The sequence below is a fragment of the Electrona antarctica genome (genome assembly GCF_951216825.1).
Source record: "Electrona antarctica genome assembly, chromosome: 19".
In the NCBI taxonomy this organism is placed as follows: Eukaryota; Metazoa; Chordata; class Actinopteri; order Myctophiformes; family Myctophidae; genus Electrona; species Electrona antarctica.
In genome coordinates, this window is record NC_136800.1 from 37,206,533 (window position 1) to 37,233,103 (window position 26,571).

Consider the following 26,571-nt stretch of genomic DNA (forward strand, 5'->3'; position numbering starts at 1 on the left):
TGGTCTCGGAGTGATTTTCAACATTTTTTCAAATCCTCGTTTTTCATCCTTTTTGACCATGGGCTATAGCCCATGGTTCTCGGACGGCATACTATAGCTTGCCGTTTCCGTTTTTCATCATTTTTGAGGATTTGAAAAAAATACGAAAATCACCCCGAGACAATGGACTATAGCCCATGGTCTCGGAGTGATTTTCAACATTTTTTCAAATCCTCGTTTTTCATCCTTTTTGACCATGGGCTATAGCCCATGGTCTCGGACGGCATACTATAGCTTGCCGTTTCCGTTTTTCATCATTTTTGAGGATTTGAAAAAAATACGAAAATCACCCCGAGACAATGGACTATAGCCCATGGTCTCGGAGTGATTTTCAACATTTTTTCAAATCCTCGTTTTTCATCCTTTTTGACCATGGGCTATAGCCCATGCTCTCGGACGGCATACTATAGCTTGCCGTTTCCGTTTTTCATCATTTTTGAGGATTTGAAAAAGAGACGAAAATCACCCGAGACAATGGACTATAGCCCATGGTCTCGGACGGCATACTATAGATTGCCGTTTCCGTTTTTCATCATTTTTGAGGATTTGAAAAAGAGACGAAAATCACCCGAGACAATGGACTATGGCCCATGGTCTCGGCGTGAATCATTTTTTCATGATTTTGGGGCACTATGTCAGAGCCAGGACTTGAACCTGTGGCCTCCTGATTCCCAGGCAGGCTCTGTACCCAGTGAGCCACTGTGCTTGCTGTGTTCTAAAAGCAAAAAAGATAATGATAGAAGAGACTTGTTTCCATTGTGGTTCATAAACATTCAAACCTCTAGAGATAAACAACAGCACAAGAAACAATAGACAAATCTCCTGTTATTTTATTATTTTTATTTTATTTTTGTACAAGTGTTGTTACTCAAAGGGAAAGAAAAACTGTGTTGTGGCAGATAGCAAGTAGATCAGTGACTTATCACACTGGTTACATGATCTGGAGGTTGTGGGTTCAAACCCCACTCAAATCTTTACTTGCCAATATCTGCCATTGAGCCCCATTGTACATTTCTCAAATTTGAAAGCACTATATTTCTAAAACTATGAAACATTTCAAAGATTCCTTTTCAGGCAAACATTTCCACCGTAAGATGAACCTAAATAGGTTTGAATGGGGTTTCTAGGTGTAAGTATGTAGGACTGGTAGCATGCCAAAGTTTGTGCTATTGCCATTGAGAATGCATTGGGCGTTTAAGTTAAATAACTCAGAAACTACAAAACATTTCAAAGTAAAAAGTTCCAGCATGTGTCTCCACAGTAAGCTGAATTATAAAAAGTGTGAACGGAGTTTCTAGGTGAAAGTGCCTTTTTGACGTGCCAATATCTGCCATTGAGCCCCATTGTAAAATTCTCAAATTTGAAAGCACTATATTTCTAAAACTATGAAACATGTCAAAGATTCCTTTTCAGGCAAACATGTCCACCGTAAGATGAACCTAAATAGGTTATAGGCCCATAGCCCATGGCCTTGGATGGCATACTATAGCATGCCGTTTTTCATCATTTTTGAGGATTTGAAAAAAAGACGAAAATCACCCCGAGACAATGGACTATAGCCCATGGTCTCGGAGTGATTTTCAAATTGTTTTCAAATCCTCGTTTTTCATCCTTTTTGACCATGGACTATAGCCCATGGTCTCGGACGGCATACTATAGCTTGCCGTTTCCGTTTTTCATCATTTTTGAGGATTTGAAAAAAAGACGAAAATCACCCCGAGACAATGGACTATAGCCCATGGTCTCGGAGTGATTTTAATTTTTTTTTCAAATCCTCGTTTTTCATCCTTTTTGACCATGGGCTATAGCCCATGGTCTCGGACGGCATACTATAGCTTGCCGTTTCCGTTTTTCATCATTTTTGAGGATTTGAAAAAAAAGACGAAAATCACCCCGAGACAATGGACTATAGCCCATGGTCTCGGAGTGATTTTAATTTTTTTTTACAAATCCTCGTTTTTCATCCTTTTTGACCATGGGCTATAGCCAATGGTCTCGGACGGCATACTATAGCTTGCCGTTTCCGTTTTTCATCATTTGAGGATTTGAAAAAAAGACGAAAATCACCCCGAGACAATGGACTATAGCCCATGGTCTCGGAGTGATTTTCAAAAAATTTTCAAATCCTCGTTTTTCATCCTTTTTGACCATGGGCTATAGCCCATGGTCTCGGACGGCATACTATAGGTTGCCGTTTCCGTTTTTCATCATTTTTGAGGATTTGAAAAAGAGACGAAAATCACCCGAGACAATGGACTATAGCCCATGGTCTCGGCGTGAATCATTTTTTCATGATTTTGGGGCACTATGTCAGAGCCAGGACTTGAACCTGTGGCCTCCTGATTCCCAGGCAGGCTCTGTACCCAGTGAGCCACTGTGCTTGCTGTGTACTAAAAGCAAAAAAGATAATGATAGAAGAGACTTGTTTCCATTGTGGTTCATAAACATTCAAACCTCTAGAGATAAACAACAGCACAAGAAACAATAGACAAATCTCCTGTTATTTTATTATTTTTATTTTATTTTTGTACAAGTGTTGTTACTCAAAGGGAAAGAAAAACTGTGTTGTGGCAGATAGCAAGTAGATCAGTGACTTATCACACTGGTTACATGATCTGGAGGTTGTGGGTTCAAACCCCACTCAAATCTTTACTTGCCAATATCTGCCATTGAGCCCCATTGTACATTTCTCAAATTTGAAAGCACTATATTTCTAAAACTATGAAACATTTCAAAGATTCCTTTTCAGGCAAACATGTCCACCGTAAGATGAACCTAAAAAGGTTTGAATGGGGTTTCTAGGTGTAAGTATGTAGGACTGGTAGCATGCCAAAGTTTGTGCTATTGCCATTGAGAATGCATTGGGCGTTTAAGTTAAATAACTCAGAAACTACAAAACATTTCAAAGTAAAAAGTTCCAGCATGTGTCTCCACAGTAAGCTGAATTATAAAAAGTGTGAACGGAGTTTCTAGGTGAAAGTGCTTTTTTGACGTGCCAATATCTGCCATTGAGCCCCATTGTAGAATTCTCAAATTTGAAAGCACTATATTTCTAAAACTATGAATCATGTCAAAGATTCCTTTTCAGGCAAACATGTCCACCGTAAGATGAACCTAAATAGGTTATAGGCCCATAGCCCATGGCCTTGGATGGCATACTATAGCATGCCGTTTTTCATCATTTTTGAGGATTTGAAAAAAAGACAAAAAATCACCCCGAGACAATGGACTATAGCCCATGGTCTCGGAGTGATTTTCAAAATGTTTTCAAATCCTCGTTTTTCATCCTTTTTGACCATGGACTATAGCCCATGGTCTCGGACGGCATACTATAGCTTGCCGTTTCCGTTTTTCATCATTTTTGAGGATTTGAAAAAAAGACGAAAATCACCCCGAGACAATGGACTATAGCCCATGGTCTCGGAGTGATTTTCAAAAAAATTTCAAATCCTCGTTTTTCATCCTTTTTGACCATGGGCTATAGCCCATGGTCTCGGACGGCATACTATAGCTTGCCGTTTCCGTTTTTCATCATTTTTGAGGATTTGAAAAAAAGACGAAAATCACCCCGAGACAATGGACTATAGCCCATGGTCTCGGAGTGATTTTCAACATTTTTTCAAATCCTCGTTTTTCATCCTTTTTGACCATGGGCTATAGCCCATGGTTCTCGGACGGCATACTATAGCTTGCCGTTTCCGTTTTTCATCATTTTTGAGGATTTGAAAAAAAGACGAAAATCACCCGAGACAATGGACTATAGCCCATGGTCTCGGCGTGAATCATTTTTTCATGATTTTGGGGAACTATGTCAGAGCCAGGACTTGAACCTGTGGCCTCCTGATTCCCAGGCAGGCTCTGTACCCAGTGAGCCACTGTGCTTGCTGTGTACTAAAAGCAAAAAAGATAATGATAGAAGAGACTTGTTTCCATTGTGGTTCATAAACATTCAAACCTCTAGAGATAAACAACAGCACAAGAAACAATAGACAAATCTCCTGTTATTTTATTATTTTTATTTTATTTTTGTACAAGTGTTGTTACTCAAAGGGAAAGAAAAACGTTGTTGTGGCAGATAGCAAGTAGATCAGTGACTTATCACACTGGTTACATGATCTGGAGGTTGTGGGTTCAAACCCCACTCAAATCTTTACTTGCCAATATCTGCCATTGAGCCCCATTGTACATTTCTCAAATTTGAAAGCACTATATTTCTAAAACTATGAAACATTTCAAAGATTCCTTTTCAGGCAAACATGTCCACCGTAAGATGAACCTAAATAGGTTTGAATGGGGTTTCTAGGTGTAAGTATGTAGGACTGGTAGCATGCCAAAGTTTGTGCTATTGCCATTGAGAATGCATTGGGCGTTTAAGTTAAATAACTCAGAAACTACAAAACATTTCAAAGTAAAAAGTTCCAGCATGTGTCTCCACAGTAAGCTGAATTATAAAAAGTGTGAACGGAGTTTCTAGGTGAAAGTGCCTTTTTGACGTGCCAATATCTGCCATTGAGCCCCATTGTAAAATTCTCAAATTTGAAAGCACTATATTTCTAAAACTATGAAACATGTCAAAGATTCCTTTTCAGGCAAACATGTCCACCGTAAGATGAACCTAAATAGGTTATAGGCCCATAGCCCATGGCCTTGGATGGCATACTATAGCAAGCCGTTTTTCATCATTTTTGAGGATTTGAAAAAAAGACGAAAATCACCCCGAGACAATGGACTATAGCCCATGGTCTCGGAGTGATTTTCAAATTGTTTTCAAATCCTCGTTTTTCATCCTTTTTGACCATGGACTATAGCCCATGGTCTCGGACGGCATACTATAGCTTGCCGTTTCCGTTTTTCATCATTTTTGAGGATTTGAAAAAAAGACGAAAATCACCCCGAGACAATGGACTATAGCCCATGGTCTCGGAGTGATTTTCAAAAAAAAATTCTAATCCTCGTTTTTCATCCTTTTTGACCATGGGCTATAGCCCATGGTTCTCGGACGGCATACTATAGCTTGCCGTTTCCGTTTTTCATCATTTTTGAGGATTTGAAAAAAAGACGAAAATCACCCCGAGACAATGGACTATAGCCCATGGTCTCGGAGTGATTTTCAAAAAAAATTCAAATCCTCGTTTTTCATCCTTTTTGGACGGCATACTATATGCCGTCTCGGACGGCATACTATAGCTTGCCGTTTCCGTTTTTCATCATTTTTGAGGATTTGAAAAAAAGACCAAAATCACCCCGAGACAATGGACTATAGCCCATGGTCTCGGAGTGATTTTCAACATTTTTTCAAATCCTCGTTTTTCATCCTTTTTGACCATGGGCTATAGCCCATGGTTCTCGGACGGCATACTATAGCTTGCCGTTTCCGTTTTTCATCATTTTTGAGGATTTGAAAAAAAGACGAAAATCACCCCGAGACAATGGACTATAGCCCATGGTCTCGGAGTGATTTTCAACATTTTTTCAAATCCTCGTTTTTCATCCTTTTTGACCATGGGCTATAGCCCATGGTCTCGGACGGCATACTATAGCTTGCCGTTTCCGTTTTTCATCATTTTTGAGGATTTGAAAAAGAGACGAAAATCACCCCGAGACAATGGACTATAGCCCATGGTCTCGGCGTGAATCATTTTTTCATGATTTGGGGGCACTATGTCAGAGCCAGGACTTGAACCTGTGGCCTCCTGATTCCCAGGCAGGCTCTGTACCCAGTGAGCCACTGTGCTTGCTGTGTATTAAAAGCAAAAAAGATAATGATAGAAGAGACTTGTTTCCATTGTGGTTCATAAACATTCAAACCTCTAGAGATAAACAACAGCACAAGAAACAATAGACAAATCTCCTGTTATTTTATTATTTTTATTTTTGTACAAGTGTTGTTACTCAAAGGGAAAGAAAAACTGTGTTGTGGCAGATAGCAAGTAGATCAGTGACTTATCACACTGGTTACATGATCTGGAGGTTGTGGGTTCAAACCCCACTCAAATCTTTACTTGCCAATATCTGCCATTGAGCCCCATTGTACATTTCTCAAATTTGAAAGCACTATATTTCTAAAACTATGAAACATTTCAAAGATTCCTTTTCAGGCAAACATGTCCACCGTAAGATGAACCTTAATAGGTTTGAATGGGGTTTCTAGGTGTAAGTATGTAGGACTGGTAGCATGCCAAAGTTTGTGCTATTGCCATTGAGAATGCATTGGGCGTTTAAGTTAAATAACTCAGAAACTACAAAACATTTCAAAGTAAAAAGTTCCAGCATGTGTCTCCACAGTAAGCTGAATTATAAAAAGTGTGAACGGAGTTTCTAGGTGAAAGTGCTTTTTTGACGTGCCAATATCTGCCATTGAGCCCCATTGTAGAATTCTCAAATTTGAAAGCACTATATTTCTAAAACTATGAAACATGTCAAAGATTCCTTTTCAGGCAAACATGTCCACCGTAAGATGAACCTAAATAGGTTATAGGCCCATAGCCCATGGCCTTGGATGGCATAATATAGCATGCCGTTTTTCATCATTTTTGAGGATTTGAAAAAAAGACGAAAATCACCCCGAGACCATGGGCTATAGCCCATGGTCACGGACGGCATAGTATAGCTTGCCGTTTCCGTTTTTCATCATTTTTGAGGATTTGAAAAAAACACCAAAATCACCCCGAGACAATGGACTATAGCCCATGGTCTCGGAGTGATTTTCAACATTTTTTCAAATCCTCGTTTTTCATCCTTTTTGACCATGGGCTATAGCCCATGGTCTCGGACGGCATACTATAGCTTGCCGTTTCCGTTTTTCATCATTTTTGAGGATTTGAAAAAAAGACGAAAATCACCCCGAGACAATGGACTATAGCCCATGGTCTCGGAGTGATTTTCAACATTTTTTCAAATCCTCGTTTTTCATCCTTTTTGACCATGGTCTCGGACGGCATACTATAGCTTGCCGTTTCCGTTTTTCATCATTTTTGAGGATTTGAAAAAAAGACGAAAATCACCCCGAGACAATGGACTATAGCCCATGTTCTCGGAGTGATTTTCAACATTTTTTCAAATCCTCGTTTTTCATCCTTTTTGACCATGGGCTATAGCCCATGGTTCTCGGACGGCATACTATAGCTTGCCGTTTCCGTTTTTCATCATTTTTGAGGATTTGAAAAAAAGACGAAAATCACCCCGAGACAATGGACTATAGCCCATGGTCTCGGAGTGATTTTCAACATTTTTTCAAATCCTCGTTTTTCATCCTTTTTGACCATGGGCTATAGCCCATGGTCTCGGACGGCATACTATAGCTTGCCGTTTCCGTTTTTCATCATTTTTGAGGATTTGAAAAAAAGACGAAAATCACCCCGAGACAATGGACTATAGCCCATGGTCTCGGAGTGATTTTCAACATTTTTTCAAATCCTTGTTTTTCATCCTTTTTGACCATGGGCTATAGCCCATGGTCTCGGACGGCATACTATAGCTTGCCGTTTCCGTTTTTCATCATTTTTGAGGATTTGAAAAAGAGACGAAAATCACCCGAGACAATGGACTATAGCCCATGGTCTCGGCGTGAATCATTTTTTCATGATTTTGGGGCACTATGTCAGAGCCAGGACTTGAACCTGTGGCCTCCTGATTCCCAGGCAGGCTCTGTACCCAGTGAGCCACTGTGCTTGCTGTGTACTAAAAGCAAAAAAGATAATGATAGAAGAGACTTGTTTCCATTGTGGTTCATAAACATTCAAACCTCTAGAGATAAACAACAGCACAAGAAACAATAGACAAATCTCCTGTTATTTTATTATTTTTATTTTATTTTTGTACAAGTGTTGTTAATCAAAGGGAAAGAAAAACTTTGTTGTGGCAGATAGCAAGTAGATCAGTGACTTATCACACTGGTTACATGATCTGGAGGTTGTGGGTTCAAACCCCACTCAAATCTTTACTTGCCAATATCTGCCATTGAGCCCCATTGTACATTTCTCAAATTTGAAAGCACTATATTTCTAAAACTATGAAACATTTCAAAGATTCCTTTTCAGGCAAACATGTCCACCGTAAGATGAACCTTAATAGGTTTGAATGGGGTTTCTAGGTGTAAGTATGTAGGACTGGTAGCATGCCAAAGTTTGTGCTATTGCCATTGAGAATGCATTGGGCGTTTAAGTTAAATAACTCAGAAACTACAAAACATTTCAAAGTAAAAAGTTCCAGCATGTGTCTCCACAGTAAGCTGAATTATAAAAAGTGTGAACGGAGTTTCTAGGTAAAAGTGCTTTTTTGACGTGCCAATATCTGCCATTGAGCCCCATTGTAGAATTCTCAAATTTGAAAGCACTATATTTCTAAAACTATGAAACATGTCAAAGATTCCTTTTCAGGCAAACATGTCCACCGTAAGATGAACCTAAATAGGTTATAGGCCCATAGCCCATGGCCTTGGATGGCATACTATAGCATGCCGTTTTTCATCATTTTTGAGGATTTGAAAAAAAGACGAAAATCACCCCGAGACAATGGACTATAGCCCATGGTCTCGGAGTGATTTTCAAAATGTTTTCAAATCCTCGTTTTTCATCCTTTTTGACCATGGACTATAGCCCATGGTCTCGGACGAAATACTATAGCTTGCCGTTTCCGTTTTTCATCATTTTTGAGGATTTGAAAAAAAGACAAAAATCACCCGAGACAATGGACTATAGCCCATGGTCTCGGAGTGATTTTCCAAAAAAATTCAAATCCTCGTTTTTCATCCTTTTTGACCATGGGCTATAGCCCATGGTCTCGGACGGCATACTATAGCTTGCCGTTTCCGTTTCTCATCATTTTTGAGGATTTGAAAAAAAGACGAAAATCACCCCGAGACAATGGACTATAGCCCATGGTCTCGGAGTGATTTTCAACATTTTTTCAAATCCTCGTTTTTCATCCTTTTTGACCATGGGCTATAGCCCATGGTTCTCGGACGGCATACTATAGCTTGCCGTTTCCGTTTTTCATCATTTTTGAGGATTTGAAAAAAAGACGAAAATCACCCCGAGACAATGGACTATAGCCCATGGTCTCGGAGTGATTTTCAACATTTTTTCAAATCCTCGTTTTTCATCCTTTTTGACCATGGGCTATAGCCCATGGTCTCGGACGGCATACTATAGCTTGCCGTTTCCGTTTTTCATCATTTTTGAGGATTTGAAAAAAATACGAAAATCACCCCGAGACAATGGACTATAGCCCATGGTCTCGGAGTGATTTTCAACATTTTTTCAAATCCTCGTTTTTCATCCTTTTTGACCATGGGCTATAGCCCATGCTCTCGGACGGCATACTATAGCTTGCCGTTTCCGTTTTTCATCATTTTTGAGGATTTGAAAAAGAGACGAAAATCACCCGAGACAATGGACTATAGCCCATGGTCTCGGACGGCATACTATAGATTGCCGTTTCCGTTTTTCATCATTTTTGAGGATTTGAAAAAGAGACGAAAATCACCCGAGACAATGGACTATGGCCCATGGTCTCGGCGTGAATCATTTTTTCATGATTTTGGGGCACTATGTCAGAGCCAGGACTTGAACCTGTGGCCTCCTGATTCCCAGGCAGGCTCTGTACCCAGTGAGCCACTGTGCTTGCTGTGTTCTAAAAGCAAAAAAGATAATGATAGAAGAGACTTGTTTCCATTGTGGTTCATAAACATTCAAACCTCTAGAGATAAACAACAGCACAAGAAACAATAGACAAATCTCCTGTTATTTTATTATTTTTATTTTATTTTTGTACAAGTGTTGTTACTCAAAGGGAAAGAAAAACTGTGTTGTGGCAGATAGCAAGTAGATCAGTGACTTATCACACTGGTTACATGATCTGGAGGTTGTGGGTTCAAACCCCACTCAAATCTTTACTTGCCAATATCTGCCATTGAGCCCCATTGTACATTTCTCAAATTTGAAAGCACTATATTTCTAAAACTATGAAACATTTCAAAGATTCCTTTTCAGGCAAACATTTCCACCGTAAGATGAACCTAAATAGGTTTGAATGGGGTTTCTAGGTGTAAGTATGTAGGACTGGTAGCATGCCAAAGTTTGTGCTATTGCCATTGAGAATGCATTGGGCGTTTAAGTTAAATAACTCAGAAACTACAAAACATTTCAAAGTAAAAAGTTCCAGCATGTGTCTCCACAGTAAGCTGAATTATAAAAAGTGTGAACGGAGTTTCTAGGTGAAAGTGCCTTTTTGACGTGCCAATATCTGCCATTGAGCCCCATTGTAAAATTCTCAAATTTGAAAGCACTATATTTCTAAAACTATGAAACATGTCAAAGATTCCTTTTCAGGCAAACATGTCCACCGTAAGATGAACCTAAATAGGTTATAGGCCCATAGCCCATGGCCTTGGATGGCATACTATAGCATGCCGTTTTTCATCATTTTTGAGGATTTGAAAAAAAGACGAAAATCACCCCGAGACAATGGACTATAGCCCATGGTCTCGGAGTGATTTTCAAATTGTTTTCAAATCCTCGTTTTTCATCCTTTTTGACCATGGACTATAGCCCATGGTCTCGGACGGCATACTATAGCTTGCCGTTTCCGTTTTTCATCATTTTTGAGGATTTGAAAAAAAGACGAAAATCACCCCGAGACAATGGACTATAGCCCATGGTCTCGGAGTGATTTTAATTTTTTTTTCAAATCCTCGTTTTTCATCCTTTTTGACCATGGGCTATAGCCCATGGTCTCGGACGGCATACTATAGCTTGCCGTTTCCGTTTTTCATCATTTTTGAGGATTTGAAAAAAAAGACGAAAATCACCCCGAGACAATGGACTATAGCCCATGGTCTCGGAGTGATTTTAATTTTTTTTATACAAATCCTCGTTTTTCATCCTTTTTGACCATGGGCTATAGCCAATGGTCTCGGACGGCATACTATAGCTTGCCGTTTCCGTTTTTCATCATTTGAGGATTTGAAAAAAAGACGAAAATCACCCCGAGACAATGGACTATAGCCCATGGTCTCGGAGTGATTTTCAACATTTTTTCAAATCCTCGTTTTTCATCCTTTTTGACCATGGGCTATAGCCCATGGTCTCGGACGGCATACTATAGGTTGCCGTTTCCGTTTTTCATCATTTTTGAGGATTTGAAAAAGAGACGAAAATCACCCGAGACAATGGACTATAGCCCATGGTCTCGGCGTGAATCATTTTTTCATGATTTTGGGGCACTATGTCAGAGCCAGGACTTGAACCTGTGGCCTCCTGATTCCCAGGCAGGCTCTGTACCCAGTGAGCCACTGTGCTTGCTGTGTACTAAAAGCAAAAAAGATAATGATAGAAGAGACTTGTTTCCATTGTGGTTCATAAACATTCAAACCTCTAGAGATAAACAACAGCACAAGAAACAATAGACAAATCTCCTGTTATTTTATTATTTTTATTTTATTTTTGTACAAGTGTTGTTACTCAAAGGGAAAGAAAAACTGTGTTGTGGCAGATAGCAAGTAGATCAGTGACTTATCACACTGGTTACATGATCTGGAGGTTGTGGGTTCAAACCCCACTCAAATCTTTACTTGCCAATATCTGCCATTGAGCCCCATTGTACATTTCTCAAATTTGAAAGCACTATATTTCTAAAACTATGAAACATTTCAAAGATTCCTTTTCAGGCAAACATGTCCACCGTAAGATGAACCTAAAAAGGTTTGAATGGGGTTTCTAGGTGTAAGTATGTAGGACTGGTAGCATGCCAAAGTTTGTGCTATTGCCATTGAGAATGCATTGGGCGTTTAAGTTAAATAACTCAGAAACTACAAAACATTTCAAAGTAAAAAGTTCCAGCATGTGTCTCCACAGTAAGCTGAATTATAAAAAGTGTGAACGGAGTTTCTAGGTGAAAGTGCTTTTTTGACGTGCCAATATCTGCCATTGAGCCCCATTGTAGAATTCTCAAATTTGAAAGCACTATATTTCTAAAACTATGAATCATGTCAAAGATTCCTTTTCAGGCAAACATGTCCACCGTAAGATGAACCTAAATAGGTTATAGGCCCATAGCCCATGGCCTTGGATGGCATACTATAGCATGCCGTTTTTCATCATTTTTGAGGATTTGAAAAAAAGACGAAAATCACCCCGAGACAATGGACTATAGCCCATGGTCTCGGAGTGATTTTCAAAATGTTTTCAAATCCTCGTTTTTCATCCTTTTTGACCATGGACTATAGCCCATGGTCTCGGACGGCATACTATAGCTTGCCGTTTCCGTTTTTCATCATTTTTGAGGATTTGAAAAAAAGACGAAAATCACCCCGAGACAATGGACTATAGCCCATGGTCTCGGAGTGATTTTCAACATTTTTTCAAATCCTCGTTTTTCATCCTTTTTGACCATGGGCTATAGCCCATGGTCTCGGACGGCATACTATAGCTTGCCGTTTCCGTTTTTCATCATTTTTGAGGATTTGAAAAAAAGACGAAAATCACCCCGAGACAATGGACTATAGCCCATGGTCTCGGAGTGATTTTCAACATTTTTTCAAATCCTCGTTTTTCATCCTTTTTGACCATGGGCTATAGCCCATGGTTCTCGGACGGCATACTATAGCTTGCCGTTTCCGTTTTTCATCATTTTTGAGGATTTGAAAAAAAGACGAAAATCACCCGAGACAATGGACTATAGCCCATGGTCTCGGAGTGATTTTAATTTTTTTTTCAAATCCTCGTTTTTCATCCTTTTTGACCATGGGCTATAGCCCATGGTCTCGGACGGCATACTATAGCTTGCCGTTTCCGTTTTTCATCATTTTTGAGGATTTAAAAAAAAAGACGAAAATCACCCCGAGACAATGGACTATAGCCCATGGTCTCGGAGTGATTTTATTGTTTTTTTTTACAAATCCTCGTTTTTCATCCTTTTTGACCATGGGCTATAGCCAATGGTCTCGGACGGCATACTATAGCTTGCCGTTTCCGTTTTTCATCATTTGAGGATTTGAAAAAAAGACGAAAATCACCCCGAGACAATGGACTATAGCCCATGGTCTCGGAGTGATTTTCAACATTTTTTCAAATCCTCGTTTTTCATCCTTTTTGACCATGGGCTATAGCCCATGGTCTCGGACGGCATACTATAGCTTGCCGTTTCCGTTTTTCATCATTTTTGAGGATTTGAAAAAGAGACGAAATCACCCGAGACAATGGACTATAGCCCTTGGTCTCGGCGTGAATCATTTTTTCATGATTTTGGGGCACTATGTCAGAGCCAGGACTTGAACCTGTGGCCTCCTGATTCCCAGGCAGGCTCTGTACCCAGTGAGCCACTGTGCTTGCTGTGTACTAAAAGCAAAAAAGATAATGATAGAAGAGACTTGTTTCCAATGTGGTTCATAAACATTCAAACCTCTAGAGATAAACAACAGCACAAGAAACAATAGACAAATCTCCTATTATTTTATTATTTTTATTTTATTTTTGTACAAGTGTTGTTACTCAAAGGGAAAGAAAAACTGTGTTGTGGCAGATAGCAAGTAGATCAGTGACTTATCACACTGGTTACATGATCTGGAGGTTGTGGGTTCAAACCCCACTCAAATCTTTACTTGCCAATATCTGCCATTGAGCCCCATTGTACATTTCTCAAATTTGAAAGCACTATATTTCTAAAACTATGAAACATTTCAAAGATTCCTTTTCAGGCAAACATGTCCACCGTAAGATGAACCTAAAAAGGTTTGAATGGGGTTTCTAGGTGTAAGTATGTAGGACTGGTAGCATGCCAAAGTTTGTGCTATTGCCATTGAGAATGCATTGGGCGTTTAAGTTAAATAACTCAGAAACTACAAAACATTTCAAAGTAAAAAGTTCCAGCATGTGTCTCCACAGTAAGCTGAATTATAAAAAGTGTGAACGGAGTTTCTAGGTGAAAGTGCTTTTTTGACGTGCCAATATCTGCCATTGAGCCCCATTGTAGAATTCTCAAATTTGAAAGCACTATATTTCTAAAACTATGAATCATGTCAAAGATTCCTTTTCAGGCAAACATGTCCACCGTAAGATGAACCTAAATAGGTTATAGGCCCATAGCCCATGGCCTTGGATGGCATACTATAGCATGCCGTTTTTCATCATTTTTGAGGATTTGAAAAAAAGACGAAAATCACCCCGAGACAATGGACTATAGCCCATGGTCTCGGAGTGATTTTCAAAATGTTTTCAAATCCTCGTTTTTCATCCTTTTTGACCATGGACTATAGCCCATGGTCTCGGACGGCATACTATAGCTTGCCGTTTCCGTTTTTCATCATTTTTGAGGATTTGAAAAAAAGACGAAAATCACCCCGAGACAATGGACTATAGCCCATGGTCTCGGAGTGATTTTCAATTTTTTTTCAAATCCTCGTTTTTCATCCTTTTTGACCATGGGCTATAGCCCATGGTCTCGGACGGCATACTATAGCTTGCCGTTTCCGTTTTTCATCATTTTTGAGGATTTGAAAAAAAGACGAAAATCACCCCGAGACAATGGACTATAGCCCATGGTCTCGGAGTGATTTTCAACATTTTTTCAAATCCTCGTTTTTCATCCTTTTTGACCATGGGCTATAGCCCATGGTCTCGGACGGCATACTATAGCTTGCCGTTTCCGTTTTTCATCATTTTTGAGGATTTGAAAAAAAGACGAAAATCACCCCGAGACAATGGACTATAGCCCATGGTCTCGGAGTGATTTTCAACATTTTTTCAAATCCTCGTTTTTCATCCTTTTTGACCATGGGCTATAGCCCATGGTTCTCGGACGGCATACTATAGCTTGCCGTTTCCGTTTTTCATCATTTTTGAGGATTTAAAAAAAAGACGAAAATCACCCGAGACAATGGACTATAGCCCATGGTCTCGGAGTGATTTTCAACATTTTTTCAAATCCTCGTTTTTCATCCTTTTTGACCATGGGCTATAGCCCATGGTCTCAGACGGCATACTATAGCTTGCCGTTTCCGTTTTTCATCATTTTTGAGGATTTTAAAAAGAGACGAAAATCACCCCGAGACAATGGACTATAGCCCATGGTCTCGGCGTGAATCATTTTTTCATGATTTTGGGGCACTATGTCAGAGTCAGGACTTGAACCTGTGGCCTCCTGATTCCAAGGCAGGCTCTGTACCCAGTGAGCCACTGTGCTTGCTGTGTACTAAAAGCAAAAAAGATAATGATAGAAGTGACTTGTTTACATTGTGGTTCATAAACATTCAAACATCTAGAGATAAACAACAGCACAAGAAACAATAGACAAATCTCCTGTTATTTTATTATTTTTATTTTATTTTTGTACAAGTGTTGTTACTCAAAGGGAAAGAAAAACTGTGTTGTGGCAGATAGCAAGTAGATCAGTGACTTATCACACTGGTTACATGATCTGGAGGTTGTGGGTTCAAACCCCACTCAAATCTTTACTTGCCAATATCTGCCATTGAGCCCCATTGTACATTTCTCAAATTTGAAAGCACTATATTTCTAAAACTATGAAACATTTCATTGAATTGAATGGGGTTTCTAGGTGTAAGTATGTAGGACTGGTAGCATGCCAAAGTTTGTGCTATTGCCATTGAGAATGCATTGGGCGTTTAAGTTAAATAACTCAGAAACTACAAAACATTTCAAAGTAAACAGTTCCAGCATGTGTCTCCACAGTAAGCTGAATTATAAAAAGTGTGAACGGAGTTTCTAGGTGAAAGTGCTTTTTTGACGTGCCAATATCTGCCATTGAGCCCCATTGTAAAATTCTCAAATTTGAAAGCACTATATTTCTAAAACTATGAAACATGTCAAAGATTCCTTTTCAGGCAAACATGTCCACCGTAAGATGAACCTAAATAGGTTATAGGCCCATAGCCCATGGCCTTGGATGGCATACTATAGCATGCCGTTTTTCATCATTTTTGAGGATTTGAAAAAAAAAGACGAAAATCACCCCGAGACAATGGACTATATATAGCCCATGGTCTCGGAGTGATTTTCAAAATGTTTTCAAATCCTCGTTTTTCATCCTTTTTGACCATGGACTATAGCCCATGGTCTCGGACGGCATACTATAGCTTGCCGTTTCCGTTTTTCATCATTTTTGAGGATTTGAAAAAAAGACGAAAATCACCCCGAGACAATGGACTATAGCCCATGGTCTCGGAGTGATTTTCAATTTTTTTTCAAATCCTCGTTTTTCATCCTTTTTGACCATGGGCTATAGCCCATGGTCTCGGCCATTGAGAATGCATTGGGCGTTTAAGTTAAATAACTCTAACTAATAACTACAAAACATTTCAAAGTAAAAAGTTCCAGCATGTGTCTCCACAGTAAGCTGAATTATAAAAAGTGTGAATCGAGTTGAGACACCCGCTCATCTCTCTCTCACTACACCCCTTCCTCTCTCTTCTTGTATTCATATTTCAGACAGATCTGGATTTTAGTTTCATGGCCACGTAACTTTTTTTGTCCAAAATTCACGGGGGCTTACTACTGCGCAAGGATCATGGTCAACCGGTGGGATCAGGACATGTTAGTTAGTGGCATTAGGCTTGAACCTGCGAGTGGTTCGCCACACCACGATGCATAAACTATGAGGTCCTTTTCTTTACCACCTGCACCATCACTACCTTTGCCTGACTGAGTGAGATTTCCGGGCACTTTTATCTTCTTCCTTCTTCAAAGTAAAGTTTCAGAGTAAAGACCAGAGTGGGATTTGAACCCACAACATCTGGATCATGTGGACAGCCACTTAACACATTGAGCTACCAGGCTCTCTGTGTTCCGTCATGTTCTGTCATGTTCTGTCGTGGTTTCTCCTCTATCATCTGATTAACATCCACGATAACCCTTAAATGCACTAAAAGACACCTTTGAGCTTTGATGCACAGGAAACACCATTCAAATGCTCTGTAGGCTACATGATCCCAAGGCGCCAATTTAAAGTTGACACCAAGAGGAACAATTTAGAACCTAAAATCACAGAGAGTTATGTGGCACTCTTGTTAAGACGACATCCATGTGAGCCAGAGGTTGTGAGTTCAAATCCTGCTGAGTTCCTCCTACTTTCACTTTGCAGCATGTTTGGGAGAATAACATCCAGAAGAAAGATGGAAAGCTGAGGAGGTTCTCGGAGAGCATGGTGGCTCTCTGTGATAAGCTGCTCTCTATATCCACAGGTTGTGCGTTCAAGTTTAGCTGAGTTCTTTCTACTCTTCACTGTGGACCACATTTTGGAGAATAACCCAGAAGAACGATGGAAGGCTGAGGAGGTTCTCAGAGAGCATGGTAGCTCTCTGTCATAAGCTGCTGTCTATGTGAGCCACAGGCGTGGGTTCAAGTCCAGCCCATGTTCTTCTGCTCAACACATGTTTTAAAGAGTGACATCCAGAAGAACACCCTAAAACTGTGGTAGGTTACAGAGAACATGGTGGCTCCCTCTGTTAAGACAGTGTATATGATACTCAGGTTGTGGGTTCAAATCCAGACAAGGCTGTTCTATCTGAATCATAGATGTGGTCTGTGGCCAAATACCTACCTAATATATATCATTTGGGTGTCCTTGACATGAAGATGTTTGAGAATCAGTGTTGATACGAAGAGACAGCTGAGTGGGTAGGGAGGCTGCCTGGCAAGCAGAAGGTCCTGGGTTTGAATCCCAATGTGTCAAGCCCTTAACTGCTCTTCTGTGGGAAGTAAAGTGAAGCTGAAAAAACTATCTTTATAACATTACTAATAAAGCATTATGAATATACTGTTATGTCAAACGATCATATCGAGACCTGGACCTCGTGGATCGAGACCTGTGCCTGAGGGACACATTTGTTATTGCTACTACTTGAATTTTCCTGTATCTCCTCCCTATCTTTCTTTCTATTTTCTCCACCATTGGTTTCCGCGTGCGGTTATAGGGTTAGGTTAGGGTTTGGGGTAGGGTGTCGGACTATTGCGTGTCGGACTGTTAGGACGTCGGAACAAAGATATGCACCCCACAGTTTCATGGCGATCGGTATATATCCATCCGGAGATTAGCTGCTCACTAATCAAAGTTCCCAGAAGTTCTTGCATAAAAACAGGAGCTGCTCACAGACAGACAGATACAGGTGAAAACACAGTCTCTGCCTTCAGTCTGGCAGAGACAACAACACGGAAGAGAAACTCCAAGAAACACAAAGATGAAGACACCAAATAGACAATTTCAATATTTTATTAATATGTAGAAAATGTATTAAAAAAGGAACTATACAGTACATGTTTAAGTCAAACTAGAGCTAAATCTGACGGTCATAAGATTATCCAACAATAAATCCTTAGTTTGAGCTTTTCACCAGTCAAGATCATACTCTATCCAAATTTGTCAAGATTGGTTTAATGTCAATGCAGTAGTCTGGCTAACAGCAGTAATTACCATCAATAAAAATGGCTGTTTATCATAACCCATACATTAGGCTATATATGACTCACAATGGTCAAGCATACCTTTTCAATTATGTAATACTTTGTGGAATTATCAAATGTCAATCATTCTACAATGCTGCATCAATCAAAAGAAAATCCATACATTGTGAAAATAAAATAAGTCCTGAAACAAATATGGAGCACCGCAGTATTCAGCTATGCAATAGGTTTGCAGAAAAGAGAGTCAATACGACATTATGATCTTTAATGCTTCATCGTACGGCGGTGTCACAAACTGAAAACTGTGTGCGACGGACGGTGTTGCACGCTATTTTCGGCACCAGGGGAAGGTGGGGACAGGGGAGGGCGATAATCGTCACTGCACGTAATGTGTGTGGGGAGTAAATTGGCATAACTTAATTGGGGTGGAAAAGGAGTAGAAAAAAAAGTTTCTAGATCTGCAATTTTTGGCAAATGTTACCCCAGAATTAAACCTCTGGTCCTGACCCCCATGAATCCATTCCTGCTGGGGAGTAACATGAACAGGATTTTACATAAAGTATTGTACTTGATTTCAATACCTATAGGATTAGGACACCTGGTTCTGACTTTAGCAAATTGGACTTCTTTTAAACTAAATTTAGATTTCATGAATGACCATACAGCACCTGAATTATCAAGTACAATACTGGAGGCAAGTTTTCAGTTTGTAATAATAGCTGAGGAGTACAATATTAAATCACTAGAGACTAGTACAGTTCATCTTCCTATACTGAGTATAGGCTAATGTTAGGATTTGACAGACAGAAAAGCAGAGCAGCTATTCTACACCAGAGTCACTGGTTGGACACCTTGATTGACCGCAACGTAATCTCTCCAGCACAATACGACATGAAACATGAAAAATAAAAGCAAAGAGTTCCGCTGGAAAGGAGATAATCAGGAATTATAATCCATTCATTTCTCCCTTTTAAGAAATGAGTATCATAAATTACCACTCTCACTCTCAAACTTACATACATTCCGTTCCTTATCTACAAAGCATTGTGACCATCGTTCCTTCACAGGAAATGCACTGAGGCAGAGTTAACTACATGGTTAAGGAAATGAGCGCAAACACACACGCACGCACGCACGCACGCACGCACACACACACACACACGCACACAATTCTAGTAGACTACACAATGGGATAAGGAACAATAGCAGCTCTGACACGGTACACTTGTGAACATGTGTAAGTCACACAGTAAAGTCCCTTAGTTTTGATTTAACTCTGAGTGTACAAAGTGGATTGTTGGTTACATTTGAATAGTCTCAGAGATAAATGAGACTGCACTCGCGAGTCAGACCTGGCTAAGGTGCCCCCAGGGTCATTGTCTTGTGTAGCCAGACAACTTTTCGGCAACCTCCGAATGCTATAGTCTGGAACTACCCCTCCCGAAGGCCGAGAAAGGAAGCAGTATTTTTAAATTCCAATTTCTGATAAGCAGCAAGCAAATAGATAGTTTGGATTAGACAAATTTGCCCAAGTGTAAAGTGAAGAGGTGTCACATCCGCTTTACCTCGATCCGAATCGAGGTACTACTGTATGCCGGCAATATTTTGAAAATTCTGGGTATGGCTCGCGAGACTACCGCCGCCAGGCCTTGAATGATTTGACGTCACCTTTATCTTTACCTTTATCCATGCTTTCTGAACCATTTTAAATGCAACTTTTACCCAGGTCAGCCGAGACTTAATGCTACACTTAAAACAAACAAACAAAAAATAAAACATATTCACATGACAAATTTGTTATTTACCACAAAGCTGTTGCAAGGTAATTACAATGGCATGCAGTAGCGCCGTAGTGCTGTGCTGATGCACACAACTAATGAGTAAAAATATAGGGGTAAAGGTTTAATTGTTTTGGGGGGCTTTCTGTAGCTTGCTTCTAAATGGGGAACACATTGAAGGAAACATTTCCCTCCGTCCTATCGCTACATGAGTAATTCATAGGAGAGCCAATTACCATTAATTTCAATTTCTAAAGTACAGGAAAGAACGGAAATACAGTACATATATACATAGTCCTTACAAGCCTGCTTTGCTGTTCCAATTTATGCATTAACATTTTGAAGTTCTTAGTTCTAAAGGGTCATACAATATATAGCAGGCCACACATTGCTTGCAGTGATGGTAAAAACATAATGCTAAAAAGAGCAGTTGTACAGGGAAGTTTATATCACCGTGATTTAAAGTGAACCTATATTTGAAAACAAATTGAGCCAATTGCACTTGGTTTCTCTTCCGTATTCCACAGATTACCACAGTTTCCTGCATATATAACATTTCCACTGTGAAATGCAAAGTCAGTCAACATATGTGACTCAAATAACTGTTACCACCAAGTATAATTATAATGTACACCATGCACCTAACAAATGTTTATTTTGCATATCGTTCAGAATAGCATACAGAAGATTGTGGATAACACACAAATTGAGAATGATTGAATAATACCGGGACAACTAAGCTAATAAAATGACTTTGGTAAGCAGGGCTTATTGGGGAGATCTTTGGCTAAATATGACTATGAACACCATCGCTGCAAGCAATAACATCAAAAGGGGACATGGCGTCAAACTGAAGAGAACTGTTATTATTCTGTATCTTTATAAAGCATTTGGATTCACATAAAGACGAGGAAACAAATATTGTTAATAGTGATCATTATTGATCTAGGTGTGACAGCAGGAAGTCATAAAATAAAATTTAAACTGGAAATAAACAACAATAGTTTTGCTATGTTTCCACTCATAGTGCAAATAATGGCCTTCTGGCCTCAGTGTTGCTACCATTAGAAACAGACTACGGGACGGACAAGCGGGCGCTACAGAGGAAAAGTGTTGCTGTTGATCATTATTTTCACACCGCTGTGTCTTATATTATGTAGGCTCAAAGATGAAAAATAAATAAACGTATACTGTAGAAGACAGTCCACTGCTCTGCGCTGTCGTTTGGACGTTGCAAAAGCTGAATGGCGAATGCAGCACTTTACGATCTCTAGTGTGTCCCGTGTGACTATTCGTCATGAATTTATTCATGTTTCCGTTAACTTAATGTGTCTCATAAACAAGGCATCAAATCATATGAAATAGATGGACTTTTGCCACAATATCAGTTATAAAAATAGAGATATCTTACAGTTGAGTGTTTAGGGCTTATATATATTTTTTCCCCATTTTTCTTTTTGTTAAAAGTGTTCTTATTTCTTTAACGGGTAAAACAATGCTAGCTCTGACAGTGACAGCCACTTCGAGCACATCCCTTCAAAATCCAGAAAAAAGGCAAACTGCAAATTGCAAAAAAAAGCTTCTTGGTTTGCCTTTTCTCTTTTACAGCAAAAAAGAATAATTGACTATATTCACACATCTGCCATTTTCGCCGTGAGAGCAATGGTCGCTATGCGAATATGGTCAACTGTCATTGAAAGTATTTCATAAATTACATATAGTGTCTTCTATTATCTGGCTTAGAAGTACAGCAAGGAAAGATAGCTAAAGCTGGACAGGAGCAGAGGCATAAATATACAGAGTTCGGCCATGTTTTCACCCTGGCTGCCATTTTGGTGCCTTTTATGATCGCATACAGTATAGAGAGATCTGACAGCTGTTAAATGTTGGTAGTATATAAGTAATATAATGTGTGGTAATAGAACATATATACTGTACATACTATTCGAAGCTTACTCTAACAATCTCCCCTTGAGTCTAGATACTTTACTGTATGTCAAGCCTTGGCGGAGTCAAGTCGTTAAAAAAAGCACGTTACATGCTTGGCTTTGCTTTCAAAGTAAAACAACAACGGCACAGAACATGTCAGAAGTCGGGTGCTAAACATTGTCCGAACTCCATTTGTATCCATGACCCTGGGCTGGACGGAGTGGAGGGAGGAGGGGGGTTGTTTATACGGGGGCAGACCTCCTCCTCTTGCTGCTGATGCTGCGGTAGTTGTACGGTCTCATCTTCATCTCCACGAAGGGAATGGAGAACTCATGGCCCTTCCAGTGGTACCAGTTGATGCCCTGCGACAGAAACAGAGGGTTAAAGGAGCATTCAGTGATTTGGAAAAAAACCTGGTCCGCCCCGGTAACAAGATGTGCACATGCACGCTCTACAGTGGGGGAAGTACAACAGACCAACAGCACGTGCACCAAGGCCCGCCCCACTCGATCATGATTGGATGAAGGCCCCTCTCATCCTGATTGGATGAAGGCTTTGCCACCCAAAGCCCAAACTGAAACTAGGGTTTTTTGACCCCAGGGGCTCACTGGGGACAGGGAGGAACTCCTTATATGGTCAGCACCCTTTATAGTAGGGAGGATTATCCAAAAAATAAGTGATATTTGAATTAAGTGAAATCACTGAATATACCTTTAAGTGGCCATATACCTTTAGCTATCTATACCTGGCAGGGCCTGGCATCCCTGTCACACAGTGCTGTGAGAGGGGCCTGATGTGACAGGGCCTGACATCCCTGTCACACAGTGCTGTGAGAGGGGCCTGATGTGACAGGGCCTGACATCCCTGTCACACAGTGCTGTGAGAGGGGCCTGATGTGACAGGGCCTGACATCCCTGTCACACAGTGCTGTGAGGGGGCCTGACATCCCCGTGACAGGGCTGTGACACGATGATACTGACATGATTCAGACTACAATACTGACATGATACTGACCATGATACCGACATGATATTGACCATGATACTGACCATGATACCGACATGATATTGACCATGATATACTGACATATTGACCATGATACTGACCATGATATTATGGAGACACAATAACCAGTGCCTTATAGTCACAATGACCAGTACCATATAGACACAATGAGCAGTACCATAAGACACAATGACCAGTATCATGACAACCTGTGACAGGGATATTTGACCGTTTCCACCCAAACATCAAGTTGTGAGGTTGAAATTGAGTTACTTTGTTCACAGACATAGGAGCAATTACAACACCATTTCAAACATTGCTGCAGCCAGGGTTAAAAAAAAGGGGGATTCAAATTAAATTATATGTTTTAATCAAATACATTCTCAAACTAGATAGAATACATTTTGTAGTAGAGAGCTTGAACCTAGAAGTAAACCTTGTGGTTCCATAATAAACTGCAGGGGCACTGATTGGAAATATCTGCAGGGCTTTTTATACAAGAGAGAAAGAAAAAGTGCTCACACTCCCACCTTCGAAGAAAGGGAATGTTTTCATACCATGGATGGAATTGTTTCCTTTCAAGTCATACAACTGATTTTCAACAAAGCCTAATTGGTGATCACCAAAAAACATTTCTGACTTTGCTCTTACATGAATCTCAGGTCATGCGGGAGTCGGGTCTACAAACAGTTCCCAGAGTTAAAATAGAACATGATGAGGCAGCGTCTAGTTATTTTGCCACACATAGTTGGAACAAGAGGTCTTGTGGTCTTGAAGCGTGTGCCAACACTGACTTAAATCCTTTTTTTGTTCAGTACTGCCTTTTGCTAAGAACAAAAAAATGTCAGCTTACAAATTTCCTTTTTTCTCTATGCTTTATGTATGCCTTTGATTAATTGACTTTGTGTATGAAATGTACTACACAAATAAACCTACAGCATCAGGGCTAAACATGACTAGGCTCAATTCAACCTCAACTCTGCTCATTTTTGAAGACAATGTGATTGTGAACACAACAACACAGCCTTACACTCCAAACCACCACAATCACACCACTGGTTTCATGTGCAGCTTTACACAAAACGTTCAATTAACACTGATTATTCTGCTGCGTACAATTCCCTTTTGTTTGCCTGTATGTCTGGTTTTTTTAGGACTGTCTAGTTCTGTTTCATGTCATCAAAAGGATGCTTGAAGGTGCCGAAAGAGGAACAGTGTCTGCAATGCATGGTGTTGCAAGGTCTTGGCAGTTCATTGCAATCACACAGCCCATGCACACAGTTCATTAACAGGCTTTTTCCACGTTACAGCTAAATGCATTTTTTGCAGTAGCCTGTGACAATAGAAACAATAAAAGACAATTAACATAAAATAAAAACATTCCATGTCACATTCATTCCATTCCATAGCCCCTAACACTAACGTTATCCGACCATAACCAGCCTAACCCTCAGCCTAATGTAACAGATGCATGCTTAACCTCACCATTCAGCAGCCCTTACATGCACTAACCTCATGAACCATCCATTTTGTCTCCAATCAACTGGTTCGATGTCCAGAAATTCAAACACATGTGCATGCAGGTGCGCACACACATGCATACACACAAAATATGGAAACTGTTTGTCTATCAAATGCATGAACAGTATGCTTGAGGTGTTCCATACAGATGAAGAAACATGTACTGTAGCAAAACATGTCATTCTGAGCTCCCTGGATTCATGTGTGACGTTTTAACAATTTGTTCGATGTATCAATCAACTGACTTCCTACTAAGCAAACTGGTCAAGCCCATGCAGTGACTGACCTGGCTGTGTCTGGACTCTCCGTATTTGCCGTTGAGGTTGGCCCGGTGGCAGTTCTTGTACCACCAGGCCCCTTTGTAAGACAGGGCACAGTTAGTGACGGCGATGTCATTGTCTCTGTCCTTTGTGGAGAACGGCCGTCCCTGGTGGTAGCTCAGAGAGTCGCCTGGGAGAAGACAAGAACACAAGAATACGAGATACAGTAGTGTTTCTAAGCCAGGGGGAAAGTAGCAGATCAAGATACAAGCTCACAATGTGGCGCAAAGCCACATTGTAGGAAAATGTAGGAAACCAAAAACAAAGGGACCCATACAAATGTGTCCCACTGTTTGGGAAACAGTGCCTTAACGGGTGCGTGACTCCGGCGTTAAAGTGTACTGTGGATTGGGGTGCCAGAGATGAAAATGTTGTAAAATGTAGGCCTAATTTACGTCCACGGCCTAAGCAAGGCATATCACACTGAAATGTTGAGAATCAATGATGTAGTGGATGCAAAGAAACACTGACATATGGCTTGGCAACTAGACTGAGGAATACGATGTGGGGGGGCCTTGAAGGGGACTAACAGACTCGGGCGATATAAGAGAGGAGAGAGAGAGAGAGACAGAGACAGAGGAGGAGGAATTCTAAGCAGCATAAGGGTATCCCCTTATGCTGCTTAGAATTCCTCCTCCTCTCTCTCACATGGAGGTCCAGACATAATGGCTCTCCTGACAGACAGAATGGAGTGCAGCAGAAGCAGAAGGAGGGGAAGCGAAGGCAGAGTATCGATGAGGGAGAAAGCCGTTTTAAGTCATGAGGGGCTGGAGCAGTTAGAGGACGCAGAGGGAAAGAGGAAGAGGAGAAAGGATGAGGAAGGATATGAGAGGACAACATTTACAGGAAGAAAGCATATGGCAGACGAGAGGAAGGGGTGGGTGTTTTCACTTGAACCCATGGTACCAAGTGAATAAGAACAACATACACAATGTATTTAATTGTCAAAAGACTTATCCAAAAATAGCCGATCTGCAGCCCGCACGCATGCAAACCGTTGCTGAGATTGAGCAGGCATGCACGAGAGAGGAGTTGTGTCTGAGGAGCTGATCACAGATAGAGGGAAAGTGTTATATTTGGCCTATTATTTATGCTATATATTATTGACCGCGTCTGTGTCAGACGCAGTCACAGTCACAGAGAGAGAGAGAGAGAGAGAGAGAGAGAGATGCTGCGTGTTAAAAAATAGAAGGGGCGCGCTCTCTCTCGCTCTCTCTCTCTCTCTCTCTCTCACACTCTCTCTCTCTCTCTCTCTCTCTCTCTCTCTCTCTCTCTCTCTCTCTCACACACTTACTTTGTGCTTGCTGCTGTTTTCAGAAGAATTAATCCAAGGTTTGTCATATATTATGGTTTAGTAGGCATACACTTTAGCTGGTCAGTCAGTGTGTGCAGACTCAGAGAGAGAAGCAGCACTGCTCTGCTCATTAAATTGATATGACGCATATGCGCATCTGATCAAGATAATTAGTTATTTGGCAACACCTGTGTGAAATACCAACGCTTTCATATAGCCTTTAGAATAAGCTTTTTCTTTTTTTTGTGGCCATCTACAGGCCAGCCATG

The 26,571-nt window shown here is 40.4% G+C and overlaps 1 protein-coding gene across 1 annotated transcript in view; it reads right to left on the reverse strand.

Moving 5' to 3' along the window:
• Positions 1-21,920: 21,920 nt before the first annotated feature.
• tnr (tenascin R (restrictin, janusin)) overlaps positions 21,921-26,571 on the reverse strand; it is a 325,579-nt gene continuing 320,928 nt past the window's right edge. Inside the window, exons 30-31 of the mRNA XM_079529713.1 lie at positions 24,975-25,138; positions 21,921-22,524 (exon numbers count right to left, since the gene is read on the reverse strand). Of these exons, the coding sequence (XP_079385839.1) occupies positions 22,405-22,524; positions 24,975-25,138 (284 nt within the window). The 3' untranslated portion in view covers positions 21,921-22,404. The remainder of the gene's footprint in view (positions 22,525-24,974; positions 25,139-26,571) is intronic.